This window comes from Piliocolobus tephrosceles, chromosome 1, assembly GCF_002776525.5.
Source record: "Piliocolobus tephrosceles isolate RC106 chromosome 1, ASM277652v3, whole genome shotgun sequence".
Taxonomy (NCBI): domain Eukaryota; kingdom Metazoa; phylum Chordata; class Mammalia; order Primates; family Cercopithecidae; genus Piliocolobus; species Piliocolobus tephrosceles.
Window position 1 is genome coordinate 208,832,597 of NC_045434.1, and position 23,922 is coordinate 208,856,518.

At 46.3% G+C, this 23,922-nt stretch overlaps 1 protein-coding gene across 1 annotated transcript; it reads right to left on the reverse strand.

Annotated features, from left to right (window-relative positions):
• Positions 1–4,448: 4,448 nt before the first annotated feature.
• Positions 4,449–16,271, reverse strand: LOC111528543 (PRAME family member 20). Its single transcript, XM_023195281.1, has 3 exons — positions 15,902–16,271; positions 7,026–7,607; positions 4,449–5,273 (listed from the first exon to the last, which is right to left on the reverse strand). The coding sequence occupies exons 1-3, from the start codon at positions 16,192–16,194 to the stop codon at positions 4,712–4,714; spliced, it is 1,437 nt and encodes a 478-aa protein (XP_023051049.1). The 5' UTR covers positions 16,195–16,271; the 3' UTR covers positions 4,449–4,711.
• Positions 16,272–23,922: the final 7,651 nt, after the last annotated feature.

Here is a 23,922-nt window from a genome sequence, read left to right on the forward strand (position 1 = left end):
TGCTGAATGGCACCTACTGAACGGTAGGTGACTGGATAAACAAACTGATCCATCCAGCGAGCTATTATGAAGCCATAAAAAGATATGAAATATTCCTGGCTGGGTGCAGTGGTTCACACCTGTAATCCCAGCACTTTGGGAGACTGAGGTGGGTGGATCATGAGGTCAGGAGTTCAAGACCAGCCCTGTCAAGATGGTGAAACTCTGTCTATACTAAAAATACAAAAATTAGCTGGGTGTGGTGGTGGGTGCCTGTAATCCTGGCTACTCGGGAGGCTGAGGAAGAGAATTCAGGAGGCAGAGATTGGAGTGAGCCAACAGCGTGCCACTGCACTCCAGTCTGAGCAACAGAATGAGACTCCGTGTCAAACAAAAACAAAAACAAAACAAAAAACAAAAAAATCAAAGAAAGGTTCCTAAATGCATGATTTTACTGTACAAGTGAAAGAAGGCAATGTGAAAAGACTCATTCTGTTAGATGTTCCAGAAAAGACTTTTGCCTTTTTCTATAGAGACGGTAGAAAGTCCAGTGGTTGCCATGGGCTGGGAGCACAGTGGGATGAATGAGAAGAGGACAGAGGACTTTTAGGGAAACAAAACGACTCTTCATGATGCTCTAATGGTGGATACATGTCATTATCCCTTTATTAAAATCCATAGAATGTACAAAACCAGCAATGATCCCTCATGTAAACTGTGGACATTGGGTGATAATGATTTGTCCATGTGGCTCATTGATTGTGACGAATGCTCTGCGCTGGTGTGGGTGTTGATCCTGTGGGGATGCTGTATATTGAAGGGGGAAGAGGGTAGATGAGAACTTTCTGTTTAGTTTTTCTGTGAACCTAAAACTGCTATAAAAAAAATAATAGGCCAGGTGTGGTGGCTCACGCCTGAAATCTCATCAATTTAGGAGGCCGAGGCAGGTGGATCACTTGAGGTCAGGAGTTTGAGACCAGCCTGGCTAACATGGTGAAACCCCGTCTCTACTAAAAATGCAAAAAATTAGCCGGGCGTTGTGGTGGGCGCCTCTAATCCAAGCTACTCTGGGGCTGAGGCAGGAGAATTGCTTGAACCCCGGAGGCAGAGGTTGCAGTGAGCAGAGAGAGCAACATTGCCTATAGCCTGGGCAACAAGAGTGAAACTCCATCTCAAAATAAATAAACAAATAAAAATAAATAAATAAATAAATGATAATAATAGGCCGGGCACAGTGGCTCACAGCTGTAGTCCTAGCACTTTGGGAGGCCAAGGCAGGTGGATCACCTGAGGTCCGGGGTTCGAGACCAGCCTGACCAACATGGCAAAGCCCTGTCTCTACTAAAAATAAAAATAATAATACAAAACTTAGCCAGGTATGGTGGTGCATGCCTGTAATCCCAACTACTTGGGAAGCTGAGGCAGTAGAATCGCTTGAACCCTGGAGGCGGAGGTTGCAGTGAGCCGAGATCGTGCCACTGTGCTCCAGCCTGGGCGACAGAGGGAGACTCATTCTCATAAATAAACTAAAATAAACAAAAAAACAAACAAACAAACAAACAAACTCAAGTCTGGGCACGGTGGCTCATACCTGTAATCCCAGCACTTTGGGATAGCTTGAGCCCAGAAGTTCAAGACCAGCCTGGGCAACATGGTGAAACCTGGTCTCTACTAAAAATACAAAAATAAGCCAGGCATGATGGTGCACGCCTGTTGTTCCAGTTACTAGGTGGGCTGAGGCAGGAAGATTACCTGAGCCTTGGGAGGTCAGGTCTGCAATGAGCCGTGATCATGCCACTGCCCTTCAGCTTGGATGACAGAGTGAGACCCGGTCTCAAAATAAAATAAAATAAACTCAATATTTAAAAAAACCTGTAATACTTCCTTCTAGTGCTAAAATTGTATTATTCTAAGTATATTTTAAAGAATAAACGATTATTGTTCAGTGTCTTTAAAATTAGTTTTAAAAATCTCTTTCGTTTTGACAATGCAAACTAAGTTAACCATTTTTTTATTCTTTTTTTTTTTTTTTTTTTTTGTGAGATGGAGTCTCGCTCTTGTTGCCCAGGCTGGAGTGCAATGGCATGATCTCAGCTCACTGCAACCTCCGCCTCCCGGGTTCAAGTGATTCTTCTGCCTCAGCCTGTCGAGTAGCTGGGATTACAGGCATGCACCACTACGCCTGGCTAATTTTTGTATTTTTAGTAGAGACGGGGTTTCTCCATGTAGCAAGACTGGTGCCGAACTCCTGACCTCAGGTGATTCGCCTACCTCCCAAAGTGCTGGGATTTCAGGCATGAGCCATTGCGCCCAGACTGTTTTTTCCCCCCGAGATAGAGTCTTGCTCTGTCGCCCAGGCTGGAGTGCAGTGGCATGATCTCGGCTCACAGCAACTTCTGCCTCCTGGGTTCAAGCGATTGTCCTGCCTCAGCCTCCTGAGTACTTGGGATTACAGGTGTGTGCCACCACGCCTGGCTAATTTTTTGTATTTTTAGTAGAGATGGGGTTTCACCATTTTGGCCGGGCTGGTCTCGAATTTCTGACCTGGTGATCCACCCACCTTGGCCTCCCAAAGTGCTGGGATTACAGGCGTGAGCCACCGCGCCCAGTTGTTAACCATTCTTAAAATACTACATTGCATTTAGAAGTCCTATATCTTTAATATACATAAATGACAACACAAATATTTATACTCAAATAGTATTTGCATAATAGTAAAATTTTAAAAATACCATAAAATATAATCCTTGCAACCCTAAATTACACTATCTGGTCTGATCTACCAGCAGATGGCAGTCGAGACCCACGGACTGGAAATTTTGATCTTAACAATCACTAGAAATGAATCCAGTCCTGCACTGCCCACCCTGCCGCCTGCTGGCTCCTGCGGCTCTGCTGTTTGGAGGACTCATGATGAAATTGTGGCGGCGTCTACTGCATGCCCAGGGTTCTTGTTGCCTCCCTGTTACCAGGAATCAGAGGTGAGATTGAAAGACGAGAAATGCGGCTGGGTGCGGTGGCTCATGCCTGTAATCCCAGCACTTTGGGAGGCCTAGCGGGGCGGATCGCGAGGTCAGGAAATTGAGACCATCCTGGCCAACATGGTGAAACTCCGTCTGTACTAAAAATACAAATACTAGCCACGCATGGTGGCGTGCGCCTGTAGTCCCAGCTGCTCGGGAGCATTGGGCAGGAGCATGGCTTGAACCCAAGAGGCGGAGGTTGCAGTGAGCCGAGATTACGCCACTGCACTCCAGCCTGGTAAAGAGTGATGCTCTGTCTTAAAAAAAAAAAAAGAAAAAGAAAAAGGAAAAGAAAAATGAAAAATGCTGGGACTTCTGCTGAGAAGAGAAAAAAGCACAAGATGTATTGATCTTATGCCAGGCCCCATGCCAAGCCCTAACCATGAACCATCTTATTGGATCCTACCAGGGTCCCATAAGCTGTTGGACATCATCATCCTCATTTTACAGGGAACCTGAGGCTCTTCAGGGAGGTCACTCATCACCCACAGGCACTTGATCGTTCTCCACCCTTGAATGATGTGAGATTCCAAAACACACTGCACCAGTCTCTTCCTTGATGAGGAGAGAGAGGAGGTGTTATGAGAAAATCTCTCATCGATCCGGCCATAGCTCCCCAAAAAGATGAAACTTTTTAAATGTCAGATGGAAATATTTAAAAAGTGATGCCTGTATAGTTTTAGTATTTTGCTTAAACGGAGTGTGGCTGTCTTTACTGGCTACAACCAATTTAATTCAAGAAGGGCTGCTAGTCATCAGGGAACAAGTCAAGTGTTGGTGCCTCCCAGAGGCTCTTCCTTGATAGGGCTCTAGCGGGGGGACATTATGAGAAAATCTCTCATCGATCTGACCCAGCTCCCCAAAAAGATGTAACTTTTTTTTTTTTTGAGACAGATTATTTGTGTTTATTTATTTATTTTGAGACGGAGTCTCACTCAGTCGCCCAGGCTGGAGTGCAGTGGCGCTATCTCGGCTCACTGCAAGCTCCGCCTCCCGGGTTCACACCATTCTCCTGCCTCAGCCTCCCGAGTAGCTGGGACTACAGGTGCCCGCCACCACGCCCGGCTAATTTTTTGTATTTTTAGTAGAAACGGGGTTTCACCGTGTTAGTCAGGATGGTCTCGATCTCCTGACCTCGTGATCTGCCCGCCTTGGCCTTCCAAAGTGCTGGGATTACAGGCGTGAGCCACCATGCCCGGTCTGTATTTATTTTTTTGAGACAGAGTCTCGCTCTGTCACTAGACTGGAGTGCAGTGGCACAATCTCGGCTCACTGCACCCTCCGCCTCCCGGGTTCAAGTGATACTCCTGCCTCAGCCTCCTAAGTAGCTGGGACTACAGGCGTGCACCACCACTCCCAGCTAATGTTTGTATTTCTAGTAGAGACGGGGTTTCACCATGTTGGTCAGGAAGGTCTCCATCTCTTGACCTTGTGAGCCGCCTGCCTCAGCCGCCTGAAGTGCTAGGATTACAGGCATGAGCCACCGTGCTCAGCCTAGATGAAACTTTTAAAATGTGGCATTGAAATATTTAAGAAGCATTACTGTGGGTGCGTCTGAGGCAAGAGAATCACTTGAACCCAGGAGGCAGAGGTTGCAGTGAGTGGGGATCGTGTCACTGAACTCCAGTCTGGGTGCAAAAAGGCCTAGGTTTTAGTTTTCAGGTGTCCAGAAAAATGAATTTGATATATCTACCCAAATAGGCAGGTATTCAACAGCAGCACTGATCTAACTCCAGGTCATAAAATGACCTGTTGCCACAGCGAGGGCAGTAGTCAGTACAGAACAAGATCCTCTTGGGCTCCCTTAAATCCCTCACTCTCCCCATCAGCTCAGCCCCAAGTTGGGCAAATCTGCTCCGGCAGAGAGTACCACCAGCATCATAACTCTCCCGCGGGGCAGGATACAGCTCCAGGCATAAGTTGTTGAGTCTGATTGTGTGGCACAGAAGGTTCTCCAGGGTGGCCATGGAGACGGGATTTCCACGGAAGCTGAAGGTGGTGAGCTCAAAGCAGCGGCTCAGGGCAGGCAGGATGGTGTTCACTTGGGAGTCTACGATCCCACAGTCATCTAAATCCAGGTACTCAAGGGTGCCTGCAACTTTTTCTAGCAGAACTTGGAGAGGCACAAGGCTGAAATTGGCTAGTCTGATGCCAGTCAGGTCCAGGGTCTTTAGTTGACCGATGCTCGGACACTTGGACAGATGCCTCAAGTCTGATTCCAAAAGCACACAGTTAGTTATTGCGAGGATCTTTAATGAGGTCTTCAGACAGCTGGGGAGAGAGAGAGCAAGAAGTTAGTTCTGGAGAATTATAGGGGTGAGTGGAGGGTGGTGGGGAATGTCAAGGTGAAGGACGAAGACCATTTTGCCTAAGCCAAGGGCCATTCTGATTGTCTGATGGTCAACACTTAGAATGCTGCGTGATGAAGAGCTTTGCCACCGAGGTCAATTCCATTTTAGGCCCGGAGCAGTAACTCACGCCTGTAATCCCAGAACTTTGTGAGGCTGAGACAGGCAGATCACTGGAGGTCAGGAGTTTGAGACCAGCCTGGCCAACATGGCAAAACCCTGTCTCTACTAAAAATGCCAAAATTAACTGGGCATGGTGGCGGGCGCCTGTAATTCCAGCTACTTGGGAGGGTAAGGCAGGAGAATCGCTTGAACCCAGGAGGTGGAGGTTGCAGTGAGTAGAGATGATGCCACTGCACTTCCAGCCTGAGTGACAGAGTGAGACTCTGTATCAAAAAAAAAAAAAAAAAAAAAGAGAGAGAGAGAAAAAGATTCCATTTGAGGCTGAGTCGTTTCACCATCATTTATAGGAATGGATCAAGTTCTCAGAATCCCTAAAGCTTCCTTTCCTCATCTGTCAGGCAGAAAAACACATCTCTGGGCTATAGGAGCCCAGTGGAGACACAGGAAGAAGGGACAAATCCAGGCAGGATCCTGCAACATCAGCTGGGGTGGGCAGGCTGCAGGCGTCCCTCACATGCCTGTATCATCAGCAAACCATCTGTCTCTTTCATCATTCTTTGTGCCTGCTCCCTGACCCTCTGTTTCTGAATCATGCATTTCTCAGGTAATTAATTTACTTGGAACTCAAAACAACCATTAGGACAGGGAATTAGAGATGGGTAATTCGTGTTCACCAAGCTGTTGAGCACAGAGCTTAGATTCTGAAATGTGCAGGTTTGCTGAGCATCCCCCTCTTCAGTGCCCACTTCACTTCCCTACTTCCTATAATCTTCTTAACAATTGTCTTGTTTTTGGGTCAGGTGTAGTGGCTCACGCCTGTAATCCTGACACTTTGGGAGGCTGAAGCGGGGATCACCTGAGGTCAGGAATTTGAGACCAGCCTGACCAATACAGTGAAACCCTGCCTCTACCAAAAATAATTAGCCAGGTGTGGTGACCCACACCTGTAATCCCAGCTACTCAGGAGGCTGAGGCAGGAGAATTGCTTGAACCCAGGAGGCGGAGGTTGCAGCAAGCCGAGATGACACCACCGCACTCCAGCTTGGGCAATAAAAGTGAAATTTCATCTCAGAAAAAGCAAAATTATCTTGTTTGTATTTTTTATTTATTCTTTTTTTAGCAGGGGTCTTTGCTATGTTACCCAGACTAGTCTTAAACTCCTGGGCTCAAATTATCCTCTTGCCTCAGATTCCCGAAGTGCTAGGATTACAGGCATGAGCCAGCATCCCCGGCCTATTTCTCGTCATCTTAACTTAGACACACATCCTCAGGAAGAATTCACAAATGCACCCTCACTAAATCTGAACCCTCCAGTAGCTAGTTTCCTAGCATGGCAGCCTCTCTATAGCATCTACCCCAGCTGATTCCTCTGTTTTCATTGGGATGAATGTGTGATACCCATTTCAGGACAGAGCTTCCAACAGGGAAATGCACTGACATTCTAGTGTCCCCTTTACTGTTACATCCTCATAGGCTGGCTTACAGTAGATGCCCACTCTAACAAGAAAGGCTCTGCTGTGGTCTGCAGAGAAAGCTCACCACTGTCCCTCACCTGAGCAGCTGGTCCAGGTGGCCTTCAAGGAAAGAAACAGAGTTCATATAAAGCTTTTGGAGGTAGCGCAGCTTGAGGAACTGAGAAGTGAACTGGGTAACAAACTCCTTCTTCTTCTCTGGGGAAACGTAGTGAGAGACATCCACGTGGGAGAGATCGAGCTTCTGAAGATTCCCCATCTGGCCCAGGTATGGGGTAAACTCTGCCAGGACAGGGAGTGTCCAATTGCAATTCATTTCCACCTCCTGGATACAGTCTAGGTTGACTATTTTCAGGATGTTTCTGATATTGTGGAAGGGCATTCCCAACATTTTCAGCTTCTTACAGCACAGGTGTAGTAAACCTTCCCTCTGCTTGACCCATAGAAAGAGGCAGGTGAGGCATTCATCCAGAGTCCTGTTCTTGAGGCAAAGGTCTATGAACACAGTGAAGGGCTGCTGTCCTCTCATCCTTGGACAGTCCTGCACTGGTTTTCTGTTCCACATATCATTTGGGAAGCACCCACTGACCATGACTTCAGACCAAACCATCCAGAAGTTCTCACTGACATCCTGTAAATCCAGCACTTGAAGCTTCCACCTCCTGTGGAAAAATAGAAGAGAAGCTAAGAATTTAAGGACTCACTTCTGAACTTGTATCAGCTCCTCGATATCAGCTCCTCTCCTCCCTGCTTCTTCTCCCTCTCTCTGACTTTTCTCCACACTGTTTTACCCTTGGATCCTGCCCAGTTCCACTGTTTTCTTTCTTTTCTTTTTTTTTTTTTTTTTTTGTGATAAAGTCTTCCTCTGTTGCCCAGGCTGGAGTGCAGTGGTGCAATCTCAGCTCACTGCAACCTCCAGCTCCTGGGTTCAAGCAATTCTCCTGCCTCAACCTCCCAAGTAGCTGGGATTACAGGTGTCTGCCACCATGCCCAGCTAATTTTTGTATTTTTAACTGAGTCTGGGTTTCACCATGTTGAGAGGTGAGGCCAGCTGGACTTCCTGGGTCGAGTGGTTACTTGGGGAACTTTCCTGTCTTACATGAGGATTGTAAAATGCAACAATCAGCAGGATTCTAAAAGTAGCCAATAGTGGGGAGTAAAGGCCACTAAATCTGACCTTCCTTGGTCCTCTTTGCGGTCAGGAGGAAAACAGGTGTTTCTGCTGCTGCTTCCGTGAGTGCAACTATTCCGAACAGCAGGGTTCAGGGACCGTTGTGGGTTCTTGGGTGGGGAAAAAATAGACCAAAACCGCAGGTGGTTTTTTTCTGTTTTAGATAGGAAACACTCAGGCATCAACAAGCTCACCCTTGAAATGCATCCTAAGCCATTGGGACCAATTTGACCCACAAACCCTGAAAAAGAAGCAGCTTATTTTTTTCTGCACTACGGCCTGGCCCCATTATTATCTCTCTGAGAGGGAAAAATGGCCACCTGAGGGAAGTATAAATTATAATACTATCCTGCAGCTTGACCTTTCCTGTAAGAGGGAAAGCAAATGGAGTGAAATACCTTATGTCCAAGCTTTCTTTTCATTGAAAGATAATCCACAACTATGCAAAGCTTGCAATCTATATTCCACAGGAGGACCTCTCAGCTTACCCCCATATCCTAGCCTCCCTACAGCTCTCCTTCCTATTAATGATGAGCCTCCTCTAATCTCCCCCACCCAGAAGGAAACAAGCAAAGAAATCTCCAAGGGACCACAACCCCCCACCCCAGGCTATCGGTTATGACCCCCTCAAGCTGTAAGGGGAGGGGAATCTGGCAATTCAGGTACATGTCCCCTTCTCCCTCTCTGATTTAAAGCAGATCAAGGTAGACCTGGGGAAGTTTTCAGATGATCCTGACAGGTATATAGATGTCCTACAGGGTCCAGGGCAAACCTTTGACCTCACTTGGACAGCTATCATGCTATTGTTAGATCAAACCCTGGCCTTTAATGAAAAAAATTGGCTTTAGCTGTAGCCTGAGAGTTTGGAGATAGCTGGTATCTTAGTCAAGTAAATGATAGAATGACAGTTGAAGAAAGGGACAAATTCTCTACTGGTCAGCAAGCTATCCCCAGGATGGATCCCCACTGGGACCTCAACTCAGATCATGGGGACTGGAGTTGCAAACATCTGTTGACCTGTGTTTTAGAAGGACTAAGGAGAAATGGGAAAAACCCCATAAATTATTCAATGATGTCCACCATAACTCAGGGAAAGGAAGAAAATCCTACTGCCTTCCTCAAGCACCTATGGGAGGCCTTAAGAAAATATACTCCCTTGTCACCTGACTCCCTCAAGGGTCAATTGATCCTAAGTTTATTACCTAATCAGCTGCAGATATCAGGAGAAAACTCCAAAAGTTAGCCCGGGGCCCTGGACAAAATTTGGAGGCTTTATTAAACCTGGCAACCTCGGTGTTCTATAATAGGGACCAAGAGGAACAGTTCAAAGAGGAAAAGCAAGATAAGAGAAAGGCCACAGCCTTAGTCATGGTCCTCAGACAAACAAACCTTGGTGGTGCAGAGAGGACAGAAAATGGAGCAGACCAATCACCTGGTAGGGCTTTTTTATCAGTGTGGTTTGCAAGGACATTTGTCCAATGAGAAACAAGACACCTCCTCACTCATGTCCACTATGCCAAGGCAATCACTGGAAGGCACACTGCCCCAGAGGACAAAGGTTCTCTGGGCCAGAAGCCCCCAACTAGATGATCCAACAACAGGACTGAGGGCACCTGGGGCAAGCGCCAGCTCATATCATCACCCTCACTGAGCCCTGGGTAAGTTTAACCATTGAAGACCAGGAAATTGACTTTCTCCTGGACACTGGCACAGCTTTCTCAGTGTTAATCTCCTGCCCTAGATGGCTGTCCTCAGGGTCCATTACCATCCGAGGAATCCTGGGACAGCCTGTAACCAGGTATTTCTCCCGCCTCCTCAGTTGTAATAGGGAGACTTTGCTCTTTTCACACGCCTTTCTTGTTATGCCTGAAAGTCCTACACCCTTATTAGGGAGGGACATATTAGCCAAAGCTGGAGCTATTATCTATATGAATATGGGGAACAAGTTAGCCATTTGTTGTCCTCTACTTGAGGAGGGAATCAACCCTGAAGTCTGGGCATTGGAAGGACAATTTGGAAGGGTAAAACATGCCCGCCCAGTCCAAATCAGGCTAAAAGAACCCAACACTTTTCTTTATCAAAGGCAATATCCCTTAAGGCCTGAAGCTCGTAAAGGATTGCAGGATATTGTCAGACATTTAAAAATTCAAGGCTTAGTAAGAAAATGCAGCAGTTCCTGCAGCACCCCAATTCTAGGAGTGCAAAAACCAAATGGTCAGTGGAGACCTAGTGCCACCAATGAGACAGTAATTCCTCTATATATTCATCTAGTAGGATAGCAACCAGAGGGAGAAACAGCCTTCAAAACCTTAAAGCAGGCCCTAGTACAAGCTCTAGCCTTAAGCCTTCCCACGGGACAAATCTTCTCTGTATATGTCACAGACAGAGTGGGAATAGCTCTTGGCGTCCTTACTCAGACTGTGGGAGAGCCCCACAACCAGCGGCATACCTCAGTAAGGAAATTGATGTAGCAGCAAAAGGCTGGCCTCACAGTTTACGGGTAACTGTGGCAGTGGCCATCTTAGTATCAGAGGCTATCAAAATAATACAAGGAAAGGATCTCACTGGACTACTTATGATGTAAATGGCATACTAGGTGCCACAGGAAATTTATGGCTATCAGGCAACCACCTGCTTAGATACCAGGTGCTACTCTTTGAGGGACCGGTGCTTCAAATATGCACATAGTGACCCTCCACCCTGCTACTTTTCTCCCAGAGGATGGGGAACCAATCGAGCCTGACTGCAAACAAATTGTAGCCCAGACTTAATGCCGCCTGAGAGGATCTCTTAGAAGTCCCCTTAGCTAATCCTGACCTTAACCCATAAACCGATGAAAACTCATTTGTGGGGAATGGGATACGAAGGGCAGGTTATGCCATGGTTAGTGACGTAACAGTACTTGAAAGTAAGCCTCTTCCCCCAGGGACCAGCACCCAGTTAGCAGAACTAGTGGCACTTACCCGAGTGTTAGAACTGGGAAAGGAAAAAATAATAAATGTGTATACAGATAGCAAGTATGCTTATCTAATCCTACATGCCCAGGCTGCAATGTGGAAAGAAATGGAGTGCCTAACTTCTGGGGGAACCCCCATTAAATAACACAAGGAAATCACGGAGTTATTGCACACAGTGCAAAGACCCAAGGAGGTGGCAGGCTTACGCTGCTGAAACCATTGAACAGGTAAAGAGAAAAGGCAGAAGGAGACCATCAGGCAGACGCTGAGGCCAAAATTGCTGCCAGGCAGAACCTCCCATTAGAAATTCCTCTGGAAGGACACTTGGTATGGAACAACCCTCTCCAAGAAGAGATTAAGCCCCAGTATTTCCCGACAGAAACAGAATGGGGACTTTCACGGGGGCATAGTTTTCTCCTCCCGGGCTGGTCAACGACAGAAGAGGGAAAGGTACTCATACCCGAAGCCAGTCAGTGGAAAATACTTAAGACCCTCCAGCAAACTTTTCATATGGGTATTGAGAGCACTCATCAAATGGCCAAATCCCTACAAGGCCAAATCCCCTCCAGATCATCTGACAAGTAGTCAAAGCCCGTGAGGTGTGCCGAAGGAATAATCCCTTGGTTCATCATAAGGCCTCTCTGGGGGAACAAAGAATAGGGCACTATCCCGGAGAGCACTGGCAGTTAGATTGGTTTAACAGAGAGTGGGTTAAGTTGAGAGTCTTGTAGAGGTATATAAGTTTTCAATTATTATTGTTAGACTTCATGCATACCCCTAAATCAAGGGGATTTCAACACTTGTTGGTCTGTGTTGATACCTCTATAAATTGGAGAGAAGCCTTCTCCTGCAAGACAGAGAAGGCTCAGGAAGTGGTTAAAGTCCTAATTCATGAAATAATTCCTAGATTTGGGCTTCCCCAAAGTGACAATGATCTGGCTTTTAAAGCCACGATAACTCAGGGAATTTCCAGGGCGCTAGGGATACAATATCACCTTTACTGCACCTAGAGGCCACAATCCTCAGGGAAGGTCGGGAAGGCAAATGAAACACTCAAGAGACACTTAAGGAAACTAACACAAGAAACTCATCTCCCATGGCCTACTCTCTTGCCCACTGCCTTACTGAGAATCCAAAATTCTCCTCACAAAATGGGACTTGGTCCATATGAAATACTGTATGGACAACATTTTCTCACAAATGACTTCCTACTTGATCAGGAAATGGCCAACCTGGTCAAGGATATAACTTCCTTGACAAAATATCAACAAAACCTTAAAAACCTACCCGATGGATGTCACAGAGACAAGGGAACAGAGTTGTTCCAACCGGGAGATCTAGTCTTGGACAAGTCCCTCCCCTCTCCCTCCCCATCTATGAATTCCTTGTGGGAAGGACCATATTTGGTAATTATTTCTACCCCTACTTCAGTTAAGGTGGCAGGAGTGGAATCTTGGATTCACCACAGCCAAGTTAAACTTTGGACACCCCCTGAAGAACCTATGGGACCCTCAGCTCAGGAGTCCCAAGATCAGCCAGACCAGCCTCAATACAACTGTGAACCACTGGAGGACTTGCGTCTCCTATTTTGGAAGGAAACATCCCAGACTAAACAGGCTCCTACAACTGATCCTGAGGAAAAACCCCTTCCTACTTAAAAAGATAAATGAAGGCCGGGGGCAGTGGCTCACGCCTGTAATCCCAGCACTTTGGGAGGCCGAGGCCAGCGGATCACGAGGTCAGGAGATCAAGACCATCCTGGCTAACGTGGTGAAACCCCGTCTCTAGATATACAAAAATTAGCTGGACTTGGTGGTGGGCGCCTGTAGTCCCAGCTACTCAGAAGGCTGAGGCAGGAGAATGGCGTGAACCCAGGAGACAGAGCTTGCAGTGAGCTGAGATCGTGCCACTGCACCCTAGCCTAGGCGACATAGCGAGACTCCATCTCAAAAAAAAAAAAAAAAAAAAAAAAAAAGATAATAATTGAAAACTTACATACCTCTACAAGACTCTCAACCCACTTTCTGTTAAACCAGTCCAATCCTTCCCTGGCAAATGACTATTGGCTTTGTATCTCTCTATCAGCCACTGCTTACATTGACACTCCTGTTCCCCCAAAAAACTGGGTCTTTACTGACTTAACTTACCACCCCCGTTATGAAGGAAAAGACCCTCTCCAAATTCTAAATATGCAATCATTAGCCGACTTCCCCATCTCTGATAGGACCAAAAATACCCTAACAGGATGCACAATCCAGCTTTTATGCTCTTACATTTCCAACCTCACCTGTTACATGAGCAATGAAAAACCCATACGCGACCCTGTAACCATGAATACCATCTGAACTTTCCAAGTCCCTTTATGCATCCAACCCAATCTGTTATCAGGCCTGCCCCTGGGGCACCTACCACCCCATCAGAGTAATTACACCCTACAGCTTCAAGTCCCCATTGATCATAGTGACTTCCGAGTCACCCAAACAGCTCCATTCAGATGGCTTGTCTGCTCCTCAGGGACCCCAAAAGCCATCACCTCCTCCCTGCTTAACAAACAGTCCGGGTTTGGTAATGGCAAACATACTCCCTGCATGACCATTCACCCCTGGACCCCCCTGCAGCAGCACCCCCACCACTCGTGAATGCCTTCTCATCCACTCTTACAATTACTTTCTTGAATAGTTCCTAGTAGATACAAAATTTTTCTTCTCCAGTGGGAAAACAGAACACAGGGAGCCACTCAGTTTGCTCCCAATGCCCCTTTCCAGCCGCTCACGGGAGCTACCTTGGCAAGTACTCTAGGAGTATGGAAAACTGAAAACAACAAACTCACACTGCTTTTTAACGTACACAACCAGTTCTGCCTACCCAGCCAAGGCATATTCTATAAGAATATGGAATTTCAACCTATATCTGCCTCCCCACCAACTGGACAGGCACCTGCACCTTAGTCTTCCTAAGTCCCAACATTGACATTGCCCCAGGAAATCAGACCCTATCAGTGCCCCTCAAAGCTCAAGTGTGTCAGCACAGGGCCATACAACTAATAACCCTACTTATGGGGTTAGGAATGGCCACAGTTACAGGAACCAGAATAGCTAGTTTATCTAATTCATTATCCTACCACCACACTCAAAGGATTTCTCAGGCAGTTTGCAAGAAATAACAAAATCTGGCCGGGCGCGGTGGCTCAAGCCTGTAATCCCAGCACTTTGGGAGGCCGAGACGGGCGGATCACGAGGTCAGGAGATCGAGACCCTCCTGGCTAACACGGTGAAACCCCGTCTCTACTAAAAATACAAAAAATTAGCCGGGCGAGGTGGTGGGCGCCTGTGGTCCCAGCCACTCAGGAGGCTGAGGCAGGAGAATGGCGTGAACCCAGGAGACGGAGGTTGCGGTGAGCTGAGATCCGGCCACTGCACTCCAGCCTGGGCAACAGAGCAAGACTCCGTCTCAAAAAAAAAAAAAAAAAAAATCTATCCTTAATCTACAATCCCCAATAGACCCTTTGGAGGCAGTGACTCTCCAAAACCGCCGAGGCCTAGGCCTCCTCACTGCTGAGAAAGGAGGACTTTGCACCTTCTTAGGGGAAGAGTGTTGTTTTTACACTAACCAGTCAGGGATAGTATGAGATGCTGCCCGGTGTTTACAGGAAAAGGCTTCTGAAATCAGACAACGCCTTTCAAACTCTTATACCAACCTCTGGAGTTGGGTGACCTGGCTTCTCCCCTTTCTACATCTGGTGACACCCATCTTGTTATTACTCACCTTTGGGCCCTGTATTTTTAACCTCCTTGTCAAATTTGTTTCCTCCAGGATCAAGGTCATCAAGCTACAGGCAGACTTACAAATGGAACCCCAAATGAGCTCTACTCACAACTTCTACCTAGAACCTCTGGACTGACCCACTGGACCTTTGACTGGCCTAGAGAGTTCCCCTCTGGAGGACGCTACAACTGCAGGGCTCCTTCTCTGCCTCTATCCAGCAGGAAGTAGCTAGAGCGGTCACCACCCAGTTCCCAACAGCAGCTGGGGTGTCCTGTTTAGAGGGGGGATTGAGAGGTGAGGCCAGCTGGACTTCCTGGGTCGAGTGGGGACTTGGGGAATTTTCCTTACAAGAGGATTGTAAAATGCACCAATCAGTGCTCTGTAAAACACACCAATCAGCAGGATTCTAAAAGTAGCCAATCATGGGGAGGATTGAAAAAAAGGAACAGATAGGACAGAAATGGAACATGGGAGGGGACAATAAGGGAATGAAAGCTGGAAACCCCAGTCAGCAGCAGCAACCTGCGCGCTTCCACGGCAACCTTCCACGTTGTGGAAGCTTTGTCCTTTCGCTCTTCACCATAAACCTTGCCACCACTCACTCTTTAGGTCCGTGCCATCTTTAAGAGCTGTAACACTCACCACGAAGGTCCGTGGCTTCATTATTGAACTCAGCGAGACTAAGAACGCACCGGCAGGAACCAATTCTGGACACAATGTTAGCCAGGCTGGTCTCCAACTCCTGACATCGGGCAATCCACCTGCCTTGGCCTCCCAAAATGCTGGGATTACAGATGTGAGCCACTGTGCCCAGCCTAGTTCCCACTTCCAGTGGTGCCTTTCAGTGCCACTAGAGACAGGTTCCTGTTACCTCAGTGGACCCCGTGTGGTGAGCAGTCCTTTCCCTGAGGAGCTGGGCAATGGCCAAGGCCTCTCTGAGCTTCCTCACCAGCACCATCAGAAGCCTGTGGGCCCTCCTCAGACCTCCTCACTCCTCATGACCCAGCTGTTCCTTGTGTTGGACACCTGGGCCCTCCCCACCAGCCCATCTGGGCCACCTCACCTGAGACGAACTCTCTGGGTAACCAGTGCATCAAGCCCATCGAGCACAGCTTGGAAGGTCTCTGGGCAAGGCCTCTTCATCAGAGACCCCAGAGGAAGACGGAGGAAAGGCCAGGCCTGCACCATCAGCTTCAGGGCCTCACAGCGTCTCCTGCTGAAGGCCTCCATGAACAGTGGGGGAAAAAGTTCCGTGGGCAGCTCCTCCAGGGTGGACATGGTCAAGGCCTGGTCCCTCAGCAGGCTCCGCCCCGCCAGCTCCAGAAGTCTGGGTGGAGTCTGGATGTGCATCTTCATGAATCTGCAAGGAAAAGTTCCACAGGACAAGTCCAGAGAAAAGGCATCACTCTCAGGCCAAGCCCCTGCAATCTCATCTTCTCCTATGGCCAAAGTCACTGCTCTGGTGAGGATGAAAGAGTCCTCAGTTTACTCCAATTCTACTCTGTAGTTAGCGGCCACAAAGCTAGGGTTCTGCCTCTGCTGCATCAGCATGAGCGTCTCCCAAGCAGTGAGGAGGCAGGACCCGCACTAGCCCTTCCTCTCTATCCAGTGCTCCATCCAGTGACTAGTGAGCATGGAGGAGCCTGAAAGTTAATCCCTCCCACCTTTGGGGGAAATTTCTAATTACTCAAGATTCTAAAACATTGGGAATGGGAGCGTCACAAGCCTACATGCCTACATTCTCAGTTCCTACAAATAAGCTGGATGGGAACATTCACGGGTCATCCCTAGAATGGGTTCCATTTGTTTTCATTATTTAAGCTTACCTTCTTTCTCTTTCTCTCTCTCTTCTTTCCCTCATCCCTCCCTTCCTCCTTTTTTTCTTTTTTTTTGACAAGGTCTTGCTCTGTCACCCAGGCTGGAGTGCAGTGGTGCAATCTCTGCTCAGTGCAGCCTTGACCTCCCAGGCTCAGAGGATTCTTCCACCTCAGTCTCCCAAGCAGCTGGGACCACAGGCATGCATCACCATGCCCAGCTAACCTTTTAGTTTTTGACGTTTTTTAAAGACAATGGGTTTCCCTATGTTGTCCAGGCTGGTCTTGAACTCCTATAGTCAAGCAATCCACCCGCCTTGGCCTGCCAAAGTGCTGGGATTACACACATGAGCCTCTGCCCCAGCCTCATTATTGAAAATTTCAGTGGGAAACTTTGAAAGCTATGTGACAGTGTTATGCATCATTTGCATCATTTTGACCTCTTACACATATCAAAAATGAACCATTAAAAATGGCTGGGCATGGTGACTTATGCCTGTAATGCCAGCACTCTGAGAGGCCGAGGCAGGCAGATCATTTGAGGTCAGCCTGGCCAACATGGTGAAATTCTGTCTGTACTAAAAATACAAAAAATTAGCTGGGCATAGTGGTACACACCTGTAATCCCAGCTACTCGGGAAGCTGAAGCTGGAGAATAACTTCAACCTGGGAGGTGGATGTTGCAGTGAGCTGAGATTGGGCCATTCCACTGCAGACTGAGTGACAGAGCAAGACTATGTGTGTGTGTATATATATGTGTGTATATATATATATATGACACATATATGTTATATTATATATAATATATATTATATATTACATAGAATGTAATTACATTATATATATATATATATATTACATAGAATGTTTCAAAACTTTTATTGAAGGGGCTGGGTGTCGTGGCTCACACCTGTAATCCCAGCACTTTGGGAGGCCATAGCGGTTGTATCACCTGAGGTCAGGAGTTGGAGACTAGCCTGGCCAACATGGTGAAACCCTGTCTCTACTAAAAAAAAAACCCCACAAAAATTAGCTGGGTGTGGTGGCATGCACCTGCCATCGCAGTTACTTGGAAGATTGAGGCATGAGAAGCGCTTGAACCCAGGAAGAAGAGATTGCACCACTGCACTCCAGCCTGGTTGACAGGGTGAAAACCTGTCTCAAAAAACAACTTTTAGTAAAAACGAAAACCTAACTTGTAAAATCACAATGCCCCCAAGTCTATGAACTATAATTTAAGGGCACACAAAATCACAAAATATGTATTTAAAATGTCAAGAAACCTGGGTGTGGTGGCTCACGCCTGTAATCCCAGCACTTTGGGAGGCCGAGGTGGGTGGATCCCAAGGTCAGGAGTTCAAGACCAGCCTGGAAAACATAGTGATATCCCGTCTCTGCTAAAAAAAAAAAAAAAAAATTATCCGAGCATGGTGGCGGGCGCCTGTAGTCCCAGCTACTTGAGAGGCTGAGTCAGGAGAATTGCTTGAACCAGGGAGTTGGAGGTTGCAGTGAGCTGAGATCACGCCACTGCACTCCAGCCTAGGCAACAGAGTGAGACTCCTTCTCAAACAAACAAATAAACAAAAAACAAAAACACAAAAACTGCTTGTCTAAGAATTTTGAAGTGGCAAAAACCAAAGCATAAATCAAAATGTTGAGGATAAAGACAAACCTGCATTTAGAGAAAAATTCAAAGCCAAAATCCGTTCATCTGATAAAACAGATAGGATAATTCTCTGTGCCATCTTGGGCTGCCTGAAACCATCTGAAACTGGCTGACTGCAGATCAAATGGGAGTGTCTTTATGGAGGTGGTAACTTACCAGATCTGGACTCAGTGTTCAGGGTGCTTGGACCCCTCACAGTATTAATAAGTAACTCCAGGCCTCAGGTCTCTCCCATTAGATCTTTAGAGGATTTTATGGACCTTTCTAATCACATCACCCCTTTGCCAATCAGAAAACACCTTGGCTCGGCACAGTGGCTCACACCTGTAATGTCAGCACTTTAGGGGGCTGAGAAGGGTAGCTCCCTTGAGGTCAGGAGTTTGAGACCAGCTTGGTCAACATGGTAAAACCCTATCTCTACTAAAAATACCAAAATTAACCAGGTGCAGTGGTGTGTGCCTGTAGTCCCAGCTACGAGGGAGACTGAGGCAGGAGGATCACTTGAACCCAGGAGGCGGAGGTTGCAGTGAGCTGAGATTGTACCACTGCAGTCCAGCCTGAGAAATAGACTAGATTCATCTCAAAAACAAAAACAAAAAAAAGAAAAAGAAAAAAAGAAAACTACATTTGATTAGATTTCTTAAGCTCCACCCAGTAAATCCTGATTGGATTTTTGGCTTTCTTCCAGATTAACTGATGAACTTAAATATTCATCCATCAAAGTGAAAGATTTAGGGATAGGGTGAAAGTCTAGGACTCATTCACTGATTCACTCCACAAACATGGAGCTTTACTAACATGTGTCTTTCATAGTCCTGAGTGTGAGATATGGAAGGGTTGAATCTCTTTCTGACATTAGACAGACAGAAAAAACTTGAAAGTATCTTTGTTGAGGGATCCCTGGTCAGAAATTTATCAAAATATTTCAGAGTTAAAAAAGTTTTACAGGCTGGGCGCGGTGGCTCAAGCCTGTAATCCCAGCACTTTGGGAGGCCGAGACGGGCGGATCACAAGGTCAGGAGATCAAGGCCATCCTGGCTAACACGGTGAAACCTCGTCTCTACTAAAAATACAAAAACTAGCCGGGCGAGGTGGCGGGCGCCTGTAGTCCCAGGTACTCGGGAGGCTGAGGCAGGAGAATGGCATAAATCCGGGAGGTGGAGCTTGCAGTGAGCTGAGATCCGGCCACTGCACTCCAGCCTGGGCGACAGAGCGAGACTCCGCCTCAACAAAAAAAAAAAAAAAAAAAAAAAAAAAAAAAAAAAAAATTTTACAAAGACAGAGATGACATTCCCTAAGAAAACACAATAGAAATCATCATGTATCCAGCGATTACCTGGGTGGTATAATTTAATTTTTTTTTGATGTGGTGGGGTTGGGGACTGAGTCTCACTTCCTAGCCCAGGCTGGAGTGCAGTGGTGTCATCTCGGCTCACTGTAACCTCCACCTCCCAGGTTCAAGTGATTGTCATGCTTCATCCTTTCATGTAGCTGGGATTACAGGCATGCATCCCCACGTCTCCATTCGGGTGGAAGAGTTACAATGAGGATGTGATCGGTTTAAAATTAAGGTCAAAGATTCTCTGAAGGAAATCAGGCCAAAATTACCATGAAAAACTAGATAGGATAATTCAATTACAATGAAAACTAGATAGGAAAAAGAAGGGTGGGAGCCGGGCAGGGTGGGGCTGATTGTTTTAAATGAAATTTGGGGAAGAAACCACGACATGTGAATATGTTGGGGGATCTTGGGAGATCTGTTGGGGATCTTTGCAAGAATTGAAAGTCTTGTGTCTAGACTGAGGTTAAAAATTAAAAGGTTAAGTAGCTACAAAAGAGAAGATGTAGAATCTGAAAATTCAACATTATCCTTGAGGGGAGTGAGAGAAGTTCAATGTTTCCAAGAAGTTAAAGGGTGTTTCCTCCCAAAGACATGGGCTTAGCTCAGCAAAGCAGTTTGAGAAAATTAAAGAATGTGAGGCCAGGCGTGGTGGCTCATGCCTGTAATCCCAACACTTTGGGAGGCTGAGGTGGGTTGATCACTTGAAGCCAGGAGCTGGAGACCAGCCTGGGAAACACAACAAAATCCTGTCTCTACTAAAAATACAAAAATTAACTTGGTGTGGTGGCTCATGCCTCTAATCCCAGCTGCTTGAGAGGCTGAAGGATGAGAATCACTTGAACCTGGGAGGCGGGTTGTAGTGAGCCAAGATGGCGCCGCTGCTCTCTAGCCTGAGTGACAGAGCAAAACTCTGCTTAAAAAAAAAAAATTAAATTTAATTAAAGGCAACACAGGATGACCAATTAAACGCCACTATGGTGGTCACAGCCAAGTATAAAGGACTCCAGAGAAAAAGTCTCTAGTGTCAGGATAATCTGGTCATGGGTGGGCAAAAATTACCACTAGGACATAAGCAAGTCTCAAGACAATTTTCATGCAACTCGGAAAGACTTGGTCACTGGTGGAACAATGCGGGCACAGGCCGCCACCAAGTATAAAAAGATAATTCTGTACAAGGAACACTTGTCAAAGCAAATCACTTTGCCCAAACTTCATATTCCAACAGAATTTAAGATTTCCTTTGCTCTAGAGATATTATTAAGAAATGGAATGGGATCCTCAAAATTCTAAGGCATCCCAGACAAAGCTTCTGGGACTCCAGCCAGCTATACATTGAAAATTCATGGTTATTCTCATATGCATTTTTAAACTGATGGGAAAATTACACACCCAGGATAATTTATGGCCACTGTGGGAATTATTAGAAATCTTTAAGACTGTTTTTCTTACAAAACCACAGTTGTAGGATTAAACAGTCTGAATGGGATACTAGCATGTAGAGGCTTCTAAACTCTTTCTCCCCTTTTTTGAGGGTTGGGGGGTGGGTTGGGATCTGCCCACTGATTTCAAGTAGTTGGATTTTTTTTAACTGCTTAAGATTTTTTTTTTTTTTTTTGTGGGGAGGAAGGGTCTCACTCTGTTGCCCAGGCTGAAGTATAGCAGTGGTGGGAGGATGACTCACTGCAGCCTCAAACTTCCAGGCTCAAAGATTCTCCCACCTCAGCCACCCAAATAGCTGGGACTACAGATGCATGACACCATGCTTGGCTAATTTAAAAATATTTTATGTAGATGCTGGGGACTGGTGGTTCATGGCTATAATCCCAGCACTTTGTGAGGCCAAGGTGGGTGGATCACTTGAGGTCAAGAGTTCGAGACCAGTCTGGCCAACATGGTGAAACCTTACCTCTACTAAAAATACAAAAATTAGCCAGGCATGGTGGCAGATGGCTGTAATCCCAGCTACTCAGGAGGCTGAGGCATGAGAATTGCTTGAGCCTGGGAGGTGGAGGTTGCAGTGCACCGAGATCACGCCGCTGCACTCCAGCCTGGCCAACAGAGCAAGACTCTATCCCCCACCAAAAAAATTTTTTTTTGTGGAGATGGAGTTTTGCCATGTTGCCCAGATTGGTCTTGAAACCCTGGGCTCAAATGATCCTCCCACCTTGGCCTCCCAGTGTTCGGGTTATAGGCATGAGTCACTGCTCCCACCAAGAACTCTGAAATGACATAAAGCAAAGCACAAATCAAAATGTTTGAAACAAAGATAAAACTGCATTTAAAAGAAAAAATTCAAAGCTTCAAATCGTTCATACAAAAAAAAACAAAACCCAAAAAAAACAAACAAAAAAATAGGATATAACTCTGTGCCCGTACTGTCACCATCCCACATGGGTTGACTGTAGATCAAATGGGATTGTCCTTGTAGAGATTAGGGACTTACCAGATGTGGACTGAGTTTGCAGGGTGCTCAGACCTCAGGAAGAACCGAGCAGTAACTCCAGGCTTGAAGACTTTGGGTCTCTCCTGTGGGTCTTTAGAAGCTTTTATTGACCTTTCTAATCATAACTCCCATCCACACCCCTCCACGTATCCACTGCTAGCTTCCAATCAACAAGTGACATCTGATTGGATTTCTGAAGCTCCACCCAGTTAATCCTGATTGGGTTTTTGGTTCTCCACAGATTAATGGATTGAACCAGATATCCATTCATATCAGATATCCATATTCATTTCATGAATCAAGAAAGTGACAGCATTAGGGATAGGGTGGAAGTCAAGAATTCATTCATTCAAGGCTCGGTGGCTCACGCCTGTAATCCCAGCACTTTGGGAGGCCAAGGCAGGTGGATCACCTGAGGTCAGGAGTTCAAGACCAGCCTGGCCAACACGGTGAAACCCTGTCTCTACAAAAATAGAACAATTAAGACCAGGCATAGTAGATCACCCCTGTAATCCCAGCACTTTGGGAGACTGAGGTGGGTGGATCACCTGAGGTCAGGAGTTCGAGACCAACATAGCCAGCATGGTGAAACCCCATCTCTGTCTCAAAATAAAATAAAATAAAATAAAATAAAATAAAATAAAATAAAATAAAATAATTGGCTAGGCATGATGGTGGGGGCCTGTAATGCAGCTACTTGGGAGGCTGAGGCCAGAGAATTGCTTGAACCCGGGAGACAGAGGTTGCAGTGAGCAGAGATTGTATCATTGCACTCCAGCCTGGGTGACAGAGGGATACTCTGTCAAAAAGAAAAAAGAAAAAAGAAAAAAAAAAAAAGAATTCATTCATTCATGAACTCCACAAACACTGATGGAATTTTACTAATATGTGACCTGCACAGTCCTGAGTGTGAGGCAGGGAAGGGTTTGATCAAGACATTAGAGAGAAAAATAAAATCTGAAAGTAGTATTGTTGAGAGATCTTTGGCCACATCAAAATTATAAAAACACTTTACAGTGGCCGGGCACGGTGGCCCACACCTGTAATCCCAGCACTTTGGGAGGCCAAGGTGGGTGGATTATGAGGTCAGGGGTTCGAGACCAGCCTGACCAACATGGTGAAACCTGGTTTCTACTAAAAATACAAAAATTAGCTGGGCTTGGCAACATGCGCCTGTAATCGCAGCTACTCAGGAGGGTGAGGTACCCCAGCCTGGGCGACAGAGCAAGACTCCATCTCAAAAAAAAAAAAAATGCTTTATAGTGAAAATAGATTTGTAAAAACAGAGGTGTCATCCCTACAAAATCAGAATAAAAATCTCCATGTATCGAGTGGTCTTCTGGGTTTTATATCACCTAATGTAGCAGATTATATACTCGTTCTAGTGGAAGAGGGGTGCCACTGAGGGCATGAGTGGTCTCAGGGCTTAGGTTAAGACTTCTTTGGAAGAAATTCAAACCATACCTATAAACTTTATAAATTTAATCAGTGAAGAAGGGAGGGGGAGAAACCAAAATAAACCAAGCTTGCAGCACATTCAGCATTCATCAGGAGGTCAGCTTGCTCTCTGACCTGCTTCCTCATGGTTGCTGGCAGCCTGCTGTCTCAAAATCATGTAGACCTTAGATTACAGTTCCCCTTAACTGCCCTGCAGGCAACAATTTAAGCATTGTAAAACATTAACTTTTCATTTGAGATATTCTTTCAGGTTCTGCATGTTAGTGAAACTACTGATGCCAGCTGATCTGAAAGGCCCTGCAAGGCACCAACTCACCAAAAAATGCAGTTTCAACATCCTGATGACTTCATCCCTCTTACC